The 19,840-nt window shown below is 38.1% G+C and overlaps 1 protein-coding gene across 1 annotated transcript in view; it reads left to right on the forward strand.

Moving 5' to 3' along the window:
• Positions 1–19,840, forward strand: part of LOC106129521 (laminin subunit alpha) — a 53,267-nt gene that overhangs the window by 26,079 nt on the left and 7,348 nt on the right. Inside the window, exons 37-48 of the mRNA XM_060953396.1 lie at positions 1,212–1,485; positions 2,032–2,193; positions 2,582–2,769; positions 3,324–3,520; positions 4,324–4,454; positions 5,367–5,564; positions 6,132–6,280; positions 6,752–7,030; positions 7,914–8,127; positions 8,947–9,282; positions 16,406–16,589; positions 17,448–17,586. Coding sequence (XP_060809379.1) covers positions 1,212–1,485; positions 2,032–2,193; positions 2,582–2,769; positions 3,324–3,520; positions 4,324–4,454; positions 5,367–5,564; positions 6,132–6,280; positions 6,752–7,030; positions 7,914–8,127; positions 8,947–9,282; positions 16,406–16,589; positions 17,448–17,586 — 2,451 coding nt within the window. The remainder of the gene's footprint in view (positions 1–1,211; positions 1,486–2,031; positions 2,194–2,581; positions 2,770–3,323; positions 3,521–4,323; positions 4,455–5,366; positions 5,565–6,131; positions 6,281–6,751; positions 7,031–7,913; positions 8,128–8,946; positions 9,283–16,405; positions 16,590–17,447; positions 17,587–19,840) is intronic.

The following is a 19,840-nucleotide window of genomic DNA, read 5'->3' on the forward strand; positions in this document are numbered from 1 at the left end:
TCTTTTTTTTTTTTGGTGTCGGAAATGTGATTAATGTATACTGAAACAATTGTAACTGTAATTTTAATGTGTTTTGACTAAACAGTTTGTTTTTACTGTAGAATTGTTTAGACTGAATGTTAATTCAACAGTCTTTAGCATTCAATTTCAAAGCGTCTACTTACTTAATTGTGTTTTATTTATAGGTTCTAATTTAGACTAAACTTTACGTTAAGAATAGCCTAGCTGTGCCCGCGAATTCGTCCGCGTGGAATAGTTATTTAGGGCATCATTAAAACCCTCAAGGATAAATAATTTACCCTGTTTTTTTTTTCGCATATAGTTGCAGCGTGATGTTATATAGCCTAAAGCCTTCCTCGATAAATGATCTATTCACACAAAACACAAAAATAATTTTTCAATTCGAACCAGTAGTTCTTGAGTTCTTTAGCGCGTTTAAACAAACAAACCCTTCAGCTTTATAATATTAGTTCAGATGTTCACACGCTCATGTTCTTCTGCATCTATTAAATCTGCGTCATTGTCTTTCGTGTCTTACTTACATACATACATATAGTCACGTCTATTTCCCATGCGGGGTAGACAGAGCCTATAGTCTTGAAAAGGCCACTTTCAGCTGTTTGGCGAAATAATGGAATTGAGATTCAAATAGTGACAGGTTGCTAGCTACTATACTATTTTCGACTGGCTGGTAATATTTGGTTCGTGTCCTAGGCAAAATGATGAAGCTGGAGCGTCGAGTGCTGGAGCCTCGAGTGCAGGTGCGCCTCTTTCCCATGGATGTCGTAAAAGCCAACTAAGGGACAGTCCTGTAACTTTTGGATACCTACTTATTTTAGGCGGTGGGCTAGCAACCTATAACTATTTGAATCTCAATTCTATCATTAAGCTAAACAGCTGAACGTGGCCAATCGGTCTTTTCGAGACTGTTGGCTCTGTCTACCCCGCAACGGATATAGACGTGATTATACGTATGTATGTATGCTAGCTACTAGCCCATCGCTTACAAGAAGAATCCCAAGTTTAATAACCCTACCACCCTATCTCTTAGTCATCATATTATTATGTTTACAATAAATATAAACAGCTGAACGTGGCCTATTAGTCTTTACAAGACTGTTGGCTCTGTCTACCCCGCAAGGGATATAGACGTGATTATATGTATGTATGTATGTATGTTTACAATAAAACCGAAAACCAATCCACATCAGGCAATCCAAGTCGAACAGCAAAGTGGGTTCAGTGACCGACCTGAGCAGCGCCGCCATGTTGGATCTAATAGAGGCCGCCCATGACACCACCAACGCGACACAGTACACCAACATTGCCACCGATGCTGTGGCAGACGCCGTCAAAGCTTTAGAGGAGATCAGACAGCAGAATATCAACATGGACGACCGGCTGATCGAGCTGGACAAGAAGATGGCCGATCTGAACAATTACACCAATGTGGCGCATCAGCACGCCATGAGCTTGGGGAACAGGGTGAGTGTAATTCGTTATATCTGTGTGTCAACTAAATGAAACATGTAATGGGAAAATTTTTCAAAAATCGGACCATTTGATAAGGCGATCTCAATTCTATCAAAATTGCTTTAGCGATAACTCCGCCTTTGTACCATCTATATCTGCTTTGTACTGTTTTGTATGTTTTACTCTTATGGTGCAATAAAGAGTTTTATCTATCTATCTATCTAGGTAGTTATCTATCTATCTATCAGAGTTACGTACTTTCATTCGTTCATTAATATAGTCACATCTATATCCCTTGCGGGGTAGATAGAGTCAACAACTTTGAAGACTTGATAGGCCACGTTCAGCTGTTTGCCTTTTTAATAGAATTGAGAATCAAATAGTGACAGGATGCTAGCCCATAATCGAAATAAGAATTCGAAATTTATAAGCCTATCCCTTAGTCGCCTCTTACGACATCCATGGGAAATGAGATGGTTCTATTCTTTTTTTATATTGGTGCCAGGAACCACACGGCACTGAATGTATGTATGTCCATGACAATATCTTGTTTCTCAGGCTGACAACTTACGAGATCTGGCCAAGCGTGAGAACAACAATACCAGAACACAAGACGCGTACGCAGCCGCCTCGGCGTACTCTTCAATTGTACAAGAGATAGCTGATGCCAAGATGGCCGCCGACCAAGCTGACGAAGCTGACAAGAACGCTACTAGCATCGTGAGTTTCATTTAGTTTTTTTTTATTTATTTATTTTTGGCGGATTAAATGCTGGAAGCATTATCTACTAGTCAAGTCATGACAGATAAATTTATGTGGGGTCAAACTAAAGTTTAATTAAACCTTTATGGGTATGAAAAATAGCTATAAGCCGATTATCAGACTTACTCAATATGCTCACATTTCATGAGAATCGGTCTAGCCGTTTCGGAGGAGTACTGGAACGAACATTGTGACACGAGAATTTTATATATAATATATACGCGCGCATATGAATAAATTGGTATAAAAAGGAGAAAAGGACTAGTAAATTTGTATTAACTTCACTTGAATGAGCTCCTATTTATATCATTTAGAGACGAGTAATGTATTTTATTTTCCCTAACAGGAAAATGACCTGAAACAACGTGTTGGTCCCGCGCGGGAGAAATCTCAGAAACTCTTACAAGAAGCCCTGCAAGCTTTGGACACCGTGGACAAGACGCTGGGGCCCAATTTGACTCTGGCCATGAGTTCCTTGACCAACGCCTCGGAGACACTGGGAAGAGCTGGTGACGACACCAATGCCATTGAACTGTGAGTCATATTAGACTTTACATATACTGACTGACCTAACTATATGTTAATTGACCTTACATATTGACACTTCCGGGATGCCCAGTAGCAATTTTACGTATAAAAAATCTTGCAGCATCCTTAGAGAAGAATTTTGGTTTCACTTACCCACTGAGCACTATTTTACGTATAATTTCATGAACCTAAATTTTGAAAAAATCTTTATTATATCAAATTGTATTATGTTATGATCTTTTCTTGTTTTTTGAGTGCCGTGTGGTTCCCAGCACAATACAAAAAAAAATGAGACCACTCCATCTCTTTCCCATGGATGTCGTAAAAGGCGACTAAGGGATAGGCTTGGGATTCTTTTTTGGGCGATGGGCTAGCAACCTGTCACTTTTTGAATCTCAATTCTATCACTAAGCCAAATAGCTGAACGTGGCCATTCAGTCTTTTCAAGACTGTTGGCTCTGTCTACCCCGCAAGGGATATAGACGTGAACATATGTATGTATGTATGTATCTTTTCTTGAAACTTTAAATGATCGGTATGTGATCGGTTAACATCAACAGCGCTATGCCATCAAAAAGCACGTTTGCCCTTCAAGAGGAGGCTGCCAAAGCTGATAGGGTAAATGCTGTAGTCCGAGAAACCCTGGACACGATGTCGGAGCTGGGCAAGCACCTGGCCAGCAGCAAGCAGTGGGCGCAGACGCTGCCCAAACAGGCAGACGAGGCGCAGAAGATGGCAGCCAACGTGGAGTCTTTATGTGAGTTGAATTCTTTTCAATGCGTTTATACATAGAATAGAATAGAATAGAATAGATTTATTTTCAAAATTGGATACAAGGTATCACTTATTGACGTCACATCACTTAAATCTAATTATAACTACTACCGCTTCCAAAGCGCATGTGTAGAAGAAGCGGCGGAACAAACTACACTGCAGCATTTTCATCGGACATACCACTGGACTGGCGTTCAAAGACACCACACCGTCAATAAACTTTAATATAGATGTACTAACATAGTTATAAGTTCCTCTGTTACTAACACTATGGGCTATGCCTGCAATAAACGTTTTTTTTTTTTGTATTTACCACCCTCGAACACCTACGTTCCCTGCATACTTCTTTCGCTTCATCCACATTCACAACTCTCTTCATGCGAGCTCGTCAGTTTCGGTTACTCTTGACCTGACCTCTTGCCAGGACGTCTCCGATCTCCACGGAATCAAGGTACGTTCGTCTAGGTCTTCTCACTCCACCAGTCCAATTGTATATTTTCATTAAACCTTCCAATATATGTTAAAGGCGACTAAGGGATAGGCTTATAAACTTAGGATTCCTCTTTTAGGCGATGGGCTAGCAACCTGTCACTATTTGAATCTCAATTATATCACTAACCCAAACAGCTGAGCGTGGCCTATCAGTCTTTTCAACACTGATGGCTCTGTCTACCCCGCTAGGGATATAGACGTGATCATATGTATGTATGTATGTATATTTTAAAAATATATCTACTTCCATTTTAAGCTTGCAGATTGCAAGATTTTAACGAACTTGTTTTACAGTGAAGCAAACTGACAAGAGCGACGCGCTGGACATGAAGTACAGGGCCGTGAAGATGATGCAGGAAGACCTGGAGAACAGGAGGGCTGAGGCCAACGCCAAGCTGCTGCGGCTCAAGGAGCAGATTGAACAGGTAACCTCAAACAAACTTGTCTATTGCACTGCTGAAATATGGGATCCTTTTGTGTGAAACAAATAACAAACGGACTTTAGACTCGTTAACTTTCACTGTAATTTTAACTTAATGCAATACATTTCAATTATTACTTTGAATGATACACTAGTCGTATGATCTAAAATCAGTGAACTCTATTATTTAATATCATAATATGCACTCGAAAAAACAATTCTGATTTTTCTTTTCTTTTTTTTAAAACATTTTAGAGTTTATTGCCAGCCATTACAATTATTAAACGAATAAGGTTGCATTAGGTATCTACTCTTTTTAAAGGCCATGTACCAATTACTTTTTTCAAAGTTATGTACATTAGTTTTAATACTAACCGATGCTCTTACGGTGAGGCAAACATCGTGTAGAACCCTTAACATAAAGACAACTGGATGTGAAACCATGGATCCAATATGGGTTAGGTTTACCTGCCAAGGTTGCGGAGATCAGATAGTCATTTTGTGTAAAAACCTGACTCACCCAATCCAGGATCTATAGTTAAAGGCATACCACGGTCTCGAGAGGTGAGAATGCCCCGGGTAAAGCCCAGAGGAAGAAGAAGATATCTTCAAAAGTCTATAAAATCAAAGAAACCGCCTGCCCATTTTTTTTTGACATGATAATACCGAATGTCACCCCCTACTATATAACAAGTTATAACACAACTATATAACAAGTTGCCAAATGAGCTGAGAACTTGTAGCAGTCTTAATATATTTAAAAAGAAACTCAAGCTATACATCGCGACCAGTACTTAATTTTTAATTTATGCATGTGATTATTTTTTAGTTACCTACCTGTTATCTCATTTTAAGTGAATGTATATTCTTATGAGAAATAAAGTTCTTTAAACCTTAAACCTTACTATTGTCGCAGGCGCGCACCGTAGCAAACCGCATCGAGTTCGGAGTGAGTTTCGACCGGCTGTCTACCCTCCAACCCCGTTTGCCGGACAACATCGACGAGATGTCAACCTCCACTCAAGTCTCTGCCTACTTCCGCACAAAGGAGAAGGACGGTTTCCTACTGTACCTCGGAAACCCTAAAGACACTAATTTGAGGAGAAGCAAGTCGGTGAGTTTACTTATAAGTTTTTTTTTTGTTATGTTTAGTCACGTCTCCCTTGCGGAGAAGACAGAGTCAACAGTCTTGAAGAGACTTATAGGACACGTTCAGCTGTTTGACTTCATGGAAGTGAGAGATTCTTTCATGATAAAAAAAAGGTTGCTAGCTCAGCGCCTAAAAGAACAATATCAAGTTTATAAGCCTATCGAGTGGCTAAGGTGTGGAATTAACTGCCTGAGTCTATATTCCCAGACAAGTACAGTCCGTGAACTTTCCAAAGTAGAATAAATGGGTATCTCTTGGATAGGCATGTGACATCTTCGTCTTTATCGTCACTTACCATCAGGTTAGATGGAATAACCAATAAGTACGTAATATACTATCATTCTCAATATCATTATCAACTCTCAATTCTATCATTAAGCCAAATAGCTGAACGTGGCCATTCAGTCTTTTCAAGACTGTTGGCTCTGTCTACCCCGCAAGGGATATAGACGTGACCATATGTATGTATGTATACGTAATATATGTAGCCTAAATCAGAGCTTAAATTTGAACTTGATAAAAATTCTCTAGGACGACTTCATGGTGCTTAGCATCCAGAACGGGTACCCCCGCCTGGAGATGGACATCGGTGACAGCCACGACTCGGGCCGGGACCCGGCCAAGTTCATCAGCGACAAATACGTGGCCGACGACCAGTGGTACCAGGTCATCGTCAACAGGTGAGAATTATAAACCTACTGGTTTTTTAACCGCAAGTGCTGAAGACATTCTTAGAATTGGCGTTTTCCTGAAATCTATACGTATACATATAATAAAATTGTAGAAAAGTGCTGTCTGTACATTGAAAAAAAAATTAAAAAAAATAGCAGGGGTTATTGTTATGTCGATGTCGAACCCAAAAATGTAATTAACTTTTTTTTGTCTGTTCACGCTAATCTCAGAAACGGCTGATCCGAGTTAGTTGGATGCGGTTTTCACGAATATATTGTGGTATGCTTCAGTTATGCTTAAGTGTTTGTTTCATGTCAATCGGTTCATAAATAAAAAAGTTATGTCAAATTAAAGAATCACGTCGAACACTATTCTATGCTTATACATAGGCACCATTAATAATAAAATACATTTGCGCGGGCGAAGCTGCGGGCAAAAGCTAGTATATATAATATAACCGCGTATATCTTCCTTACCAGAGTGGGCCGCAGCGTGAAGCTCTCGATTCGCGAGGCACTAGCCAACGGCTCAGAATACGTCCACTCCAAGGAAGGCATGCTCCCCGGGACCCACACCATCTTCAACTTGGACAAGCAGAAGTCCAAACTCTACGTGGGCGGGGTCCCGTCGGATGCCAAACTCCAGAAGATCAGCTTCCCCGCCTTCGAGGGTCAGATCGAGGAGCTGATGATTGGGGACACGCCTGTGGGACTCTGGAACTTCGTGAATGCGACCAACCTTAAAGGATCTAGGAAGAGGTAAGGCTTTTTACATGTTAGAATGGAATATTTATGAATTTGAGTTTGTACAGGGTACACAGTATTTGTTTGACAATAAATTTTCCTCCTGCCATGAAGCCATGAGTTATGAATGTGGATGAAGCGAAGGAAGTATGCAGAGATCGTGGCAAGTGGAAAGATGTAGTCTCTGCCTACCCCTCCGGAAAAGAGGCGTGATTTTATGTATGTATGAAGCCATGAAGTTATAGCATGAAAATTTTGAAAAACTTATTAATATGTACAAAAAATCACGATTATTAATTTTGTATGCATTTATCAATTTTTTGTTATCATTCCTCATTAATACTACAGATATTATATTTATTTATTGGTGCACTAGCAGTTTAAAGCTGCGTGTATATCACTGCACTTATGTTTTTATATGTTTGTTCAGTTGATTTTCAAAAGTGTACACTTTGAGCACTTATCACTGTCTCGGGTAGAGATTTATTTTATTTTATTTTTATTTTATTTTATTTTATTTTATTCGGAAAACATACAGTCTTACAAATCTAAATATACAATCCAGTAAGAAACAAATGACCAATTACATGTTTTCGCTTTTCCGAGATTTCCACATTTACGAGACACGGTTGGGTAGAAAGTGAGTTTGTTATTGACATTCGATGTTCACCATGGCGAGAAGAACTGTCATTTTAAGTACAGTTCCTTTGACTTCTTCAGTTATAGTTTTTAACTAACAATTTTCGGGGTAGACAGAGCCAACAGTCTTGAAAAGACTGAAAAGCCACGATCAGCTCTTTGGCTTAATGATAGAATTGAGATTCAAATAGTGACAGGTTGCCAGTTTTTTTTTTTTTGAAGCATAGATGTAAAACGTTTTTTTTTTTTTTAAATCTAGGAACATACTTATACCGCCACCCGTCTCCCAAAACGAGTACCGCTTCAACGGGCGCTCCCACGTCACCATGTCGGGCGCCAAGCACCTGGTGCCTGAGAAGAACCACATCCAGCTGTTCTTCAGGACCTACGCTCCAAACGGCCTCATCTACCTGGTGGGAGAAAACAACCACTTCTTCTCCGTTCAGATGCAAGATGGTGCTGTTTATATGCAGGTTAGATGGATAAAATCTTAACTTTACACGTTTATTTATTTATTTAAACTTATAAACTTGGGATTCTTCTTTTGGGCGATGGGCTAGCAACCTGTCACTATTTGAATCTCAATTCTATCTTAAAGCCAAATAGCTGAACGTGGCCTATCAGCCTTTACAAGACTGTTGGCTCTGTCTACCCCGCAAGGGATATAGACGTGATTATATGTATGTATGTATTTAAACTTTATGCACGTAAAATGTATGTACAACAGGTGGACTTAACGCCACAAGGCATTCTCTGTCTGTCGAACTTTTGAATCAAATAACATTTTTACATTTGTTTGCCATTTTCTAAAGGTTAGCTATTGAAGAGAGTTAAGGCTTAATAAGGGTAAATAAATAGGATAGGATTGTGAAGAATAGCAGTAATGATCTCATCTTTAATTTGATTATCGGCTTGTGTAGTTGCTTACCGATAAATTGGGGTCTCTTATAGTTTTGATTTGTAAAACAATGAGTTTATTTCTCTGTAAGCATATTATTAATTAACTGACTTTACGCGTTGCATTATTCCACGGTGATATTTTTTCTTTCGACTTACACTTTTAAGATTAACAGGATATATATATATTTGATACAATAGCCCCGTTGTAATTCAAACACAATGTCTTTTACTTACTAAGTAGTTGGTTGCCCTAAATCTTCAAATGCTGTATATTTATAATTAAAACATACAATTAATATCCGCTAATATCTAATAGCTAATTAGCTCTAATCTCTAGTTAATTATCCGCTATCTAATTTATATACTTATATACAAATATACTTATCCAACAGATTGCGTTCGGCCCCAAAGAGGAAGACCTGATAATCCTGGGCACTTCGAAGACTTACAACGACGGCCATTGGCACAAGCTCGACGCGACCAGATACCTATCAGACTGTTCCCTCAAAGTGGACGGAGAAATACTCAGATGCGTTCCATCAGCAGTCACTTCCACAGTCAAAGAAATACCAGCTATCGGTACCATGAACTTCGGAGGCGGAAACAAGGGTATATCCAGGGTGACTAGTCAAGGTTTCGACGGTTGCATCAGACAGATAAACATAGACAGGATCAATGTGGAGCTGGGAGACAGCGTGGAGTCTATAGGAATGGTCTACGGATGTCAGGTAATTGTATTGACTTGTTTAAACTTTAACAATAGTGTCGTTAAAAAGAATAGGACCACTCCATCTCTCTCCCATGGACATAGTAAAAGTCGAATAAGGGGTAGGCTTATAAAGTTGGGATTCTTCTTTTAGGCGATGGGCTAGCAAACTGTCACTATTTGAATCTCAATTACTAGTATCTTAAAGCCAAATAGCTGAACGTGGCCTGTTGTTACAAGACTGTTGGCTCTGTCTACCCCGCAAGGGATATAGACGGGTTTATATGTATGTATGTATGTTGACAATAGTTAGACATTATTGAGCTTGCGTGTACAAACCTTAGAATAAATTGAGGAAGAACGCATTCAAATTTCCAATAAATAAAATGTCTATTTTCTTAATTGGTACTGTTCTAAGTATTTATTTCAGTATTTATTAGCTAACTGAATATGAATGGGAGACAAAATTCTGCCTACTTAAAATAGTATAAAAAAAAATACTATTTAAAATGAAGTCGCTGCAGACCGAATAAATTCGAAAAGAAATATCAGAAAGTGGACTCGCAACAAAAGTATAGGTTTCCAGTGTTCAATAAGGGTCCAATTAAATAAAAATACCGTGTCCTAGGCGAACTAAAAAAGAAAAATTTATTCCTCCATCTTACCAACTAATAACAAAGATAAAAAACCATAGCAACCGAACAATGCCAAAAATCAAAAGAGTCCATAAACTTACAACAAAACTTTATGCTTGGACATTCCGCCCACCATGGACATTATGTCCATAAAACAATGAATGAGATGTTAAAAACATTCACTATGCTATCTTTAAACTTAATGTTTTACTTAACTAAAATCAAATCTTCATAAATGTAACGAAAGTAAAAATAACCAAAAAGAAACTAACCTACTAATTCATAAGAAAAGGTTAATAGAAGTGCATGTGTATCAGTGTAAATGATAAAAAAAATACCACAAATTTCTATTTAGCTATAGGTAAAATACACAACTTTGAGACGGGTCTCTTAATTATATTCCCTTTACATTTTAAAGTAACAACACGCGTAATCTTATCCAACCCAGGGTGCTTTTGAGTTATAACTCCATACAACCATCTCGCAGGGGGAAGATCATCTTCCTTTACTAGTACTATATCACCAATATTTGGTTCTGGCGTTTGATAACTCCATTTGTACCGATGTAAAAATTGTGTAAGATACTCCTGAGACCACCTTCGCCAAAAATCTTGTACCATACGTTGCATAAACTGCCATCGTTTCAAGCTAGTCATGTTTGACGTTTCATAGTTTGCATCTGGTACAAGTACTAATGGTTCCCCAATCAAGAAGTGACCTGGTGTTAAAGGCTCGGGATCATCAGCCGATGAGCTTAAGCTTGATAATGGACGCGAATTAAGACAAGCCTCAATTTGAGATAAGAGAGTACTCATTTCTTCAAAAGTAAGTGTAGAAGTTCCGATTATCCGTCTAAGGTGATATTTAGTGGATTTTACGCCAGCCTCCCATAGTCCTCCAAAGTTGGGGGAATGCGGTGGGATAAAATGCCATTCAGTACCATTTGTAGATAACCAATTCGCTATTTCTGGCAGTAATCTAGACTTTTCTGCAAATAATAAGGACTTCAATTCACGTTCTGCACCCACAAAATTTGTACCATTATCACTAAAAAGCTCTGCGCAATGTCCTCTTCTAGCTACAAATCTTTTAAAGGCAGCAATGAATCCTTGAGCAGTAAGGTCACTTACTACTTCTAGATGGATTGCTCTAGTCACCATGCAGATGAATAAACAAATATACCCTTTATATGCATGATGACCACGCCCTTTGGACGTTCTTATAGCAATAGGACCAGCATAGTCGACGCCACTTCTTTTGAAAGGTCTCATTGGTGTAACTCTGTCTGTTGGCAATTGTCCCATCAGTTGCTCTCTACGTTGACTTGCATATCGAATACAAATAACACAATTGCGAATATAATGCTTTACTTGGTTTTTAGCGTCAATAACCCAGTATTTTGTTCTAAGATGATTGATCATAATTTGAATACCCCCGTGAATAGTTCGTTCGTGCGTATCCTTTATAATTAAGTTTGTTAAATGAGCTTTAGCCGGAAGAATGATTGGATGTCTTTTATTTACGTTCAAGAAAGTAGCTGTTCTATCCAACCGCCCACCAACACGTAAAAGTCCATTATCGTCAAGGTAAGGATTTAACGGTTTAAGTTTGCTTTTTGTTTTAACTGTTCCTCCTTTAGTTATACTTTCAATATCTTCATAAAAACTTCGAACTTGGCATTGCTTTATGTATATATGTAATGTTTGTTGTAATTCTACATTAGTTAGCCATTGAGGACTTTCATTGGTTTTATTAATGCTTTTCAAAATAAATCGCCTGCACCACGATATAACTCTTAGAAGTCTCCTTAATGATGAGAATCTTTCCCATATAATAACATCATCATCTATACTTGTTAATACTTGACATATTTTATTACTTTTTTCTTCTGTATTTGTATCATATGTTATATCATCTCCATTGTAATTTATGACTACCTTTCTCAAAAAATCTGGTCCTTGCTTCCACAGTCTCATTTTTGAAATGTCAGACGGCATAATTCCACGCGATGCAATATCCGCAGGATTATATTTTGATTGGACATGAGACCATTGAGATCTGTCTAAACTTCCTAAAATCTCTGCTACACGGTTAGCGACGAATACTTTCCACCGGCTTGGATGGCTGCTAAGCCATGCAAGTACAACTGAAGAATCACTCCACGCATGAATGTGTTGCTTTGGAATACCTAAAATATCAGCTACCTCTATTAATAATTTAGAAAGTAGTGTTGCCCCACAAAGTTCTAATCGGGGTATTGACAGTTGTTTGATAGGAGCTACTTTTGTTTTAGAAGTAACAAGGTTTACATTAATATTACTACATTTATCAATAACACGGATATAGACAACTGCGGCATATGCTTCACTCGATGCATCGCAAAATCCATGAAGCTGAACAGAAGTATCATCCTTTCGAGTGTTCATCCATCGGGGTATCTCGAAACTTTTTATTAATAAAAGCTCGTTTCTATATGCGACCCATTCGGTTAGTAATTGAGGCGTAAGTTTTTCATCCCATTTCAAACCTGATGTCCATAGTTTTTGAATAAAAATCTTAGCTTTTATTACAATTGGAGCAAGCCAACCTAATGGATCATAGAGACGTGATATATCTGAGATCACTTTCCGTTTCGTGATTGGCTCTTCAATTGTCGGCAACTGCACTAAATATTTAAATGTATCGTTACATTTGTCCCACGTAAGACCCAATATTTTAGTAATCGAATCAGATTTATCAACAAACTTTGGTGTCTCTGTCTTAGACTCTTGCTCTGCAATTCTATTATCATTGTCTTCACTGTTTCTATTATCTTTTATTTGCTCTTTCATACTTTTATCTCCAAGTTTTTCTTCGTTTTCTATCCACTTCATTAGATTTTTATCATTGCTTGTCCACTTTTGTAATTCAAACCCTCCTTTTCTAAGCAATTGTTTCATTTCAGTATATAGCTGTTGACCTTCTATAAAATTTTCACATCCTGACATCAAATCATCAACATAAAAGTCTGACAACACTTTTTTTGCAGCTATTGGGAAATGAACACCCTCGTCATAAGCTACTTGACGTAATGAGCGAATTGCTAAATATGGAGCTGACGATGTACCAAATGTAACTGTCAAAAGTCGATAATGTTGCACCTCAGAAGCAGAATCTTCACGCCAAAGAATACGCTGAAAATCAACATCTTCTGAAGATACACGAACTTGACGATACATCTTCACAATATCAGAAGAAATACATACAGGATGTGCCCGCCATCTCATTAAAATATGTCTCAAGTCATCCTGTAATGTGGGACCAACCAATAAGTCTTGATTTAAAGAAACACCGTTGGATCCTGGGCACGATGCGTCAAAGACAATACGTACTTTTGTTGTACTTCTATCGTTGCGCACCACAGCAAAATGTGGTAAATAAAAACCTTTGGAGCTTTTATGTTCTTCAGGTGGAATAATCTCCATATGATTTAGACTGAGATATTCAGCAAATACCTCTGCATATTTTTCTTTCAAATCTTTCTCCTTGTCTAATTTACGTTCTAATGAATATAATCTTCTAAGTGCTATTTCTTTTGAGTTTCCATTTAAGCATTGTGGACTGTATTCTTTGAATGGCAGCTTCACTATATAACGACCAAAAGAATCCCTTTTAGTCGTGCTTGAATATATTGATTCACATAGCTGTTCCTCTTCCGTTAAATGTTTCTTTGCTTTAATTAACGAAGGTTCGGCTTCTATTTCCCAAAATTTCCTCAAAAGCTTATCATCTTCTTCTATCTGAACATGCATAGTCACATTTGTATTACAAATAATCGTCCCAACATCTTCACCTTCATCAGTTTCTCCGGATATTATCCATCCCAGAGATGTATTTTGCGCTATAAGGCAACTGTTAGAATCTTTAACTAGGCCCTGCTTTATAATTTGACTGTACACCTTTGCACTGAGCAAAAGATCAATTTTATTGGGAGTAGCAAAGGTAGGGTCAGCCAACGACAATTGTGTAAACTTTGGACACAATTGAACTGCCACTTTCTTACTAGGAAGACAGTTGGTCAGTTTGTCTAACACATGAGCTTTTACTCGAACAACAAAATTGGTATCAAGAAGTGATTGCAATTGGATAAAAACTATATACTTAGAAACCACTGAAGGGCTCCTGTCACTTCCTAATACCGAAACATTACTTTTGCTTGCAATTTTCTTCAGTCCAAGTAATTGAACTGCAGACTCTGTTATAAACGAAGCCTGTGAACCCTGGTCTAACATTGACCTAAAAGTAATGTTTGCTCCTGTTCGAGATTGAATTTTAACTAAAGCAGTTGCCAGCAATACCTGAGATTGAGCTTTAGAGCAACAGCCTACTACAACATCATTGGAATCGCCTTGTATGACTACTGAGGACACAGCTTCGGCCCCATCCGATTGATTGGTATTTGTATCGCTTGAGTCATCAATCGACGGGACTGCTGAATTGGAATGAAGTAGAGAATGATGTTTCCTGGAACATATTCGGCATCTAGTTGACATGCGACATGAAACTACGGAATGGCGTGGACCTAAACAGTTAAAGCATAAACCCTGGTTTTGGACAAAATTGCGACGTGTATTGACATCATCTCTCGAAAACTTTTGGCATGTATATAATTTATGGTTTTCGGTACAATATGGACAACTTAAGGTAGTGGTGACATGAAGAGCTTTAACATTGTTAAAAGAGTTACGGCTGAATGTCTTATTAACACTATTTTTACTATTTAAAAACTCGAATGCGTGAAATCTGTTCTCTAAAAACTGTTGAAACAGATTCCACGATGGCAATTCTTGAGATGAGCTACTGACAGCTAATTCCCACTGTTTTCTAGTTTCTATATCTAACTTTAAACTTAAAATATATATTACCATTATATCCCATTCTTTTACATTAATACCTAATTGTTTCAAAGCATTAAGACATTCATTACTTGTGTCTAATAATTCTTTTAAGGCACTCGATGACTCAACAGTAATGTTTTTTTGACTCATAAATCGCGACAAAATACAACTAGCCAAGTACTTTTTATTGTTATATCTGTTTTCTAATTTGTTCCAACATATCATATAATTTTCCCCGGTAATAGGCACATGCCGTAGCAGCTGCTCTGCTTCACCTGATAAGTGGCTCTTAAGATAGTGAAGTTTCTGCACTTCATCGAGTGTCTTATTGTTGTGAATTAGCGAAACAAATAAGTTATAAAAGCTAGTCCATTCCGAATACTGGCCGCTAAAAATTGGTAACGAAATTTTGGGTAACTTTATATTGGAAACATGTTGAGAGGCATCGGACATCTCATTATCTGATATACTTGCGTAATTATTTTTCAACGTGCACAGCATTTCTTTTAAATCCGATTTATATTCAATGTAAACATCTTCAGTTGACGAATACAAATCTTGAGTGTGATAATCAGATTCTTCCAACTCATTTGGTTTACACTCTTCAATTATTCTTCTATGGGTGGAATAAAAAGATGACCACAATGTATCAAGAATCTCTAGTCTCGTCTCCACATAAGAGCTGGTAAGTCTATCCTTGGGAGTCTTTTTAAAATTACGCCTTGCTTTAGAGAGACTAGAAATAGTATCATACTGAAGCTTAAACAACGAACTCATCTTATATGTGCACTTTTAGACAATCTCTATAGGTATCTATTATTTTCCCCTTTATAGAAGATTCAAGATACAGATTACTTACAGATTTGTCACCACATTAAATAAAACTGCATTTTCTATCGGTTGATAAGTATTGATACCTTCACGCTTTGATGATATAAAACACATCTGTTTCATTGGGTTCATGCTATGAGGCAATAGTGAAATATCCGCCATTAGATGCTTCCGTATGTCGCTTGCGGAACTAGGCCGCAATCCGGCGATAGGACCATGTTCAATAAGGGTCCAATTAAATAAAAATACCGTGTCCTAGGCGAACTAAAAAAGAAAAATTTATTCCTCCATCTTACCAACTAATAACAAAGATAAAAAACCATAGCAACCGAACAATGCCAAAAATCAAAAGAGTCCATAAACTTACAACAAAACTTTATGCTTGGACACCAGTATTTTGCAAATGGGGACACAATATGAGAAAGAAGGGGGAGGCTTTGACCTGCCAATGAGACACAACAATAGACTAAAGAAACGTTCGTTAACACTATGGTTTGCCGAAAAAGGACATACAAAACCAAAGAGCTAAAGAAACTAACTTTACCTTTCTCTCCACCAGAGGTGCAACCATAGACTTTAAAAGTTGTAGACATGTAGAAATTGTTAAAAGTTGTATATATTTGCTCGTGTTTGAATTTTTGGAATAAAAGACGTGATATTTGCTCAACAATCTATTGGACACTAGATGTACAGACATGACATTGTCATAATATGAAAAAGAAATAAAACTAGACTAACATATACCGCCCACCAAAAGGAGATACCATAGAGCGAAAGACTAACTTTACCTACCTTCCACCAGATCGCGTCCCTAGTATCGCTATCAGGCCAGGACAGCTACCTCCGCTTCACGGACGTGACCCTGGAGAACCCGCAGATCACGCTCAAGTTCAAGACGTCCAGCCCCGACGGGCTGCTGTTCGTGTACTCCAGCAGGACCCACACCACCAGCAGCCAGGACCTAATATCGCTCTCTCTGATCAAGGGTAATTCAAATTCAAATTCAAAATTTTTATTCATTATTATAGGATACCTCATATCGCTTAATAATTGTCAAAACATATGGTTTAACAACATTGGTTGACGTCAAATAAATTACTTAAAACTAAGTTTACTGCCGCTTCCAAAGCCGTCAGTGCAGAAGAAGCGGTAACAAACTGCACTGCAGCATTTTCTACAACAACGTCAACTTCACAATATTTCACTATCAATTAAACTAAGAATAGAATGTGGACGAGAGAATACATTGTTCAATTCCACCAGTTCAATTGCCGCAGATTATATTATAAACATTTTACAATTCAAATGCTAAGCACATTCATCTGGTGCAAGCTTCCACGCTGGTCTGGTTGTGAAGGAAAAACGGTGTGTGTACCAGACGCTCCTCCCATACATACAATCACGTCTATATCCCCTGCGGGGTAGACAGAGCCAACAGTTTTGAAGACTGGTAGGCCTCGTTCAGCTGTTGGGCCTAATGATAGAATTGAGATTCTAATATTAAAAGGTTGCTAGCCCATCGCCTTAACGAAGAATACCAAGTTTATAAAGCCTACCCCTTAGTCGCCTTTTACGATATCTATGGGATAGAGATTCCCCGCACCATCACCAAACAGTTATGAATGTGGATGAAGCGAAGGAAGTATGCAGAGATCGTGGCAAGTGGAAAGAGGTAGTCTCTGCCTACCCCTCCGGGAAAGAGGCGTGATTTTATGTATGTATGTATGTATCACCAAACAGCTGAAAGTGGTCTATCAGTCTTTCAAGACTGCTGGCTGACTGCTGGTATATTTACGTGACTATATGTACATATGTATGATTTTTAAATCTTTATTTCTCTCCAGGTCAGCTAGTCCTGACCAGCCAGCGAGAGAAGCTGGACACAGGTCTCAACACGTACAACGACTCCCAGTGGCACGTGGTCACTGTCACACACGGCACCAAGGCGCTCAAGATGGTCATCGACGATTATGACTACTTCAGGTACTGACTCCTCAAAGACCACGATTAGATATGATGTTGCCAATGCATGTCGTTCATTGACGATAGTAGATACTTTTCGTTTTTTATGACAAATTACACAGATTGAGTTAGACTTAGAGCAGGATGTAGCGGGAGCGATAGTTCGGCTCGACCACCATAAAAGGGAAGATCTTCCGCCAGGCTAGGTTTGATGCCTGGGGAACCGCGTGGCAGACGATGTTGTGTCGGAGGTTGTATATTTGCTCGAATCCGTGAAATCTTTGCTTGCGCGATTTAGACTTTTTTGCTGTTTTTTACTGATAGCGTCGCGTGATTTCGTTTTTGAGACTTGTGGCGTAGTGATGGCGCCACATTGTGTGCGAGATACTAACTCAACAATATTATCCATCCATATGATCACGTCTTATCCCTTGTGGGGTAGACAGAGCCAGCTGTCTTGATAGACTGGCAGGCCACGAATAGAATAGAATAGAATAGAATAGATTAGAATAGAATAGATTTATTTTCAAAATTGGATACAAGATATCACTTATTGACGTCACATAACTTAAATCTAATTATAACTACTACCGCTTCCAAAGCGCATGTGTAGAAGAAGCGGCGGAACAAACTACACTGCAGCATTTTCATAGGACGTCAATTTACAAATATAGATCTCTTAAATCAAAATCGTGGACGAATGCACATTGTCTACATTAAAAAACATGTATGAATGTAGAACTGATTATGTCAATACGAATATTTCGTCAAATAAAATAAATATAAAATAAAATATGTACATACTGTACAAATTATGTCAAGATCATGTCAAAATACACAAGAATTAAGAGGCTATTATGTCCAGCTGTGCTGGGATCGACAACTTGTAATTGTTCCGCAGTGATCTACTTGTACATTCACCTACTTTTTTGAAAGAGTCTAAGTTTTTCCTAACATGCATGATGTTATCGAATATGTATTGGGAGGGCAAAGTTAAAATATTTAGGTTTTTGAAAAAATCTCTAAGGGAATCTCTTTGTTTAAGACCGTAGATATATCGAATTGCCCTTTTTTGTAAAATGAAAATAGTTTGTATGTCTGCTGCTGATCCCCAAAGCAGTAGACCATATGACATTAAACTATGAAAATAACTAAAATATACTAGCTTAGCAGTTGCCACATCCGTCAAATGCCTAATACGACGATTGCGTATGCTGCAGAACTAAGCCTTTTAGAAAGTTTTAAAATGTGAGCATGCCATTTCAAATTTGAATCTAATGTTATTCCTAAGAAAGTAGTACTATCAACAAAATCTAATCTTTTACTACTTATACTAATATCCACATTTGCCTGCCGCACATTGGGAAGTGTAAACTTAATGCATTGGGTCTTATTTGCATTTAACAATAAGTTGTTGATTGTAAACCAGTTAGAGATGGCGGCTAAAGTGCTATTCACATCATCACAGATTTCGCTACGGCGGTTCATTTTAAAAATTAGTGACGTATCATCTGCAAACAACACGATGCCAGTCTGTTTCTCAATCATGCAAGGCAGGTCGTTGATATATATCAGAAAGAGAAAAGGTCCCAAAATGGAACCTTGCGGTACCCCAATTTTTACCGTCGCTCCTTTCGATTTTGTATTATTTAAATCTACCGTCTGTAATCTATCACTAAGATATGATTTAATTAGTTCAACGGCAGCAGTATCGAACCCGTAATGAGCGAGCTTGAGCAGAAGAGTTCTATGATCTACGCAATCAAATGCTTTGGTCAGATCGCAAAACACTCCGATGGCATCCTGTGAGTCTTCCCATGCATTGAGAATATGAGTGACAAGAGCCACACCTGCATCTGTTGTACATTTCCCCTCAGTAAAGCCGTATTGCTGACTATGAAATAATTTATTAGACTTAAAGTAACGCTGCATTTGATTAAGCATGATTCTCTCGAACACCTTGCTCAAAATTGGTAAAATTGAGATTGGTCTATAATTACCAGGATCTGATTTTTCACCTTTCTTGAATAATCGTTCGGCTTATTCAACAATATTACTCTAACATTAAATTAAACTCTATTATTAAGTCTGATAATCTTCGCTCATATCATACATAAGTACATACATATGGTCACGACTATATCCCTTGCGGGGTAGACAGAGCCAACAGTCTTGAAAAGACTGAATGGCCACGTTCAGCTATTTGGCTTAATGATAGGATTGAAAATGAACGTAATGTACATTCCACATTCTATTCTAAGTATAATTTAATATT

This window comes from Amyelois transitella, chromosome Z (assembly GCF_032362555.1).
Source record: "Amyelois transitella isolate CPQ chromosome Z, ilAmyTran1.1, whole genome shotgun sequence".
Taxonomy (NCBI): Eukaryota; Metazoa; Arthropoda; class Insecta; order Lepidoptera; family Pyralidae; genus Amyelois; species Amyelois transitella.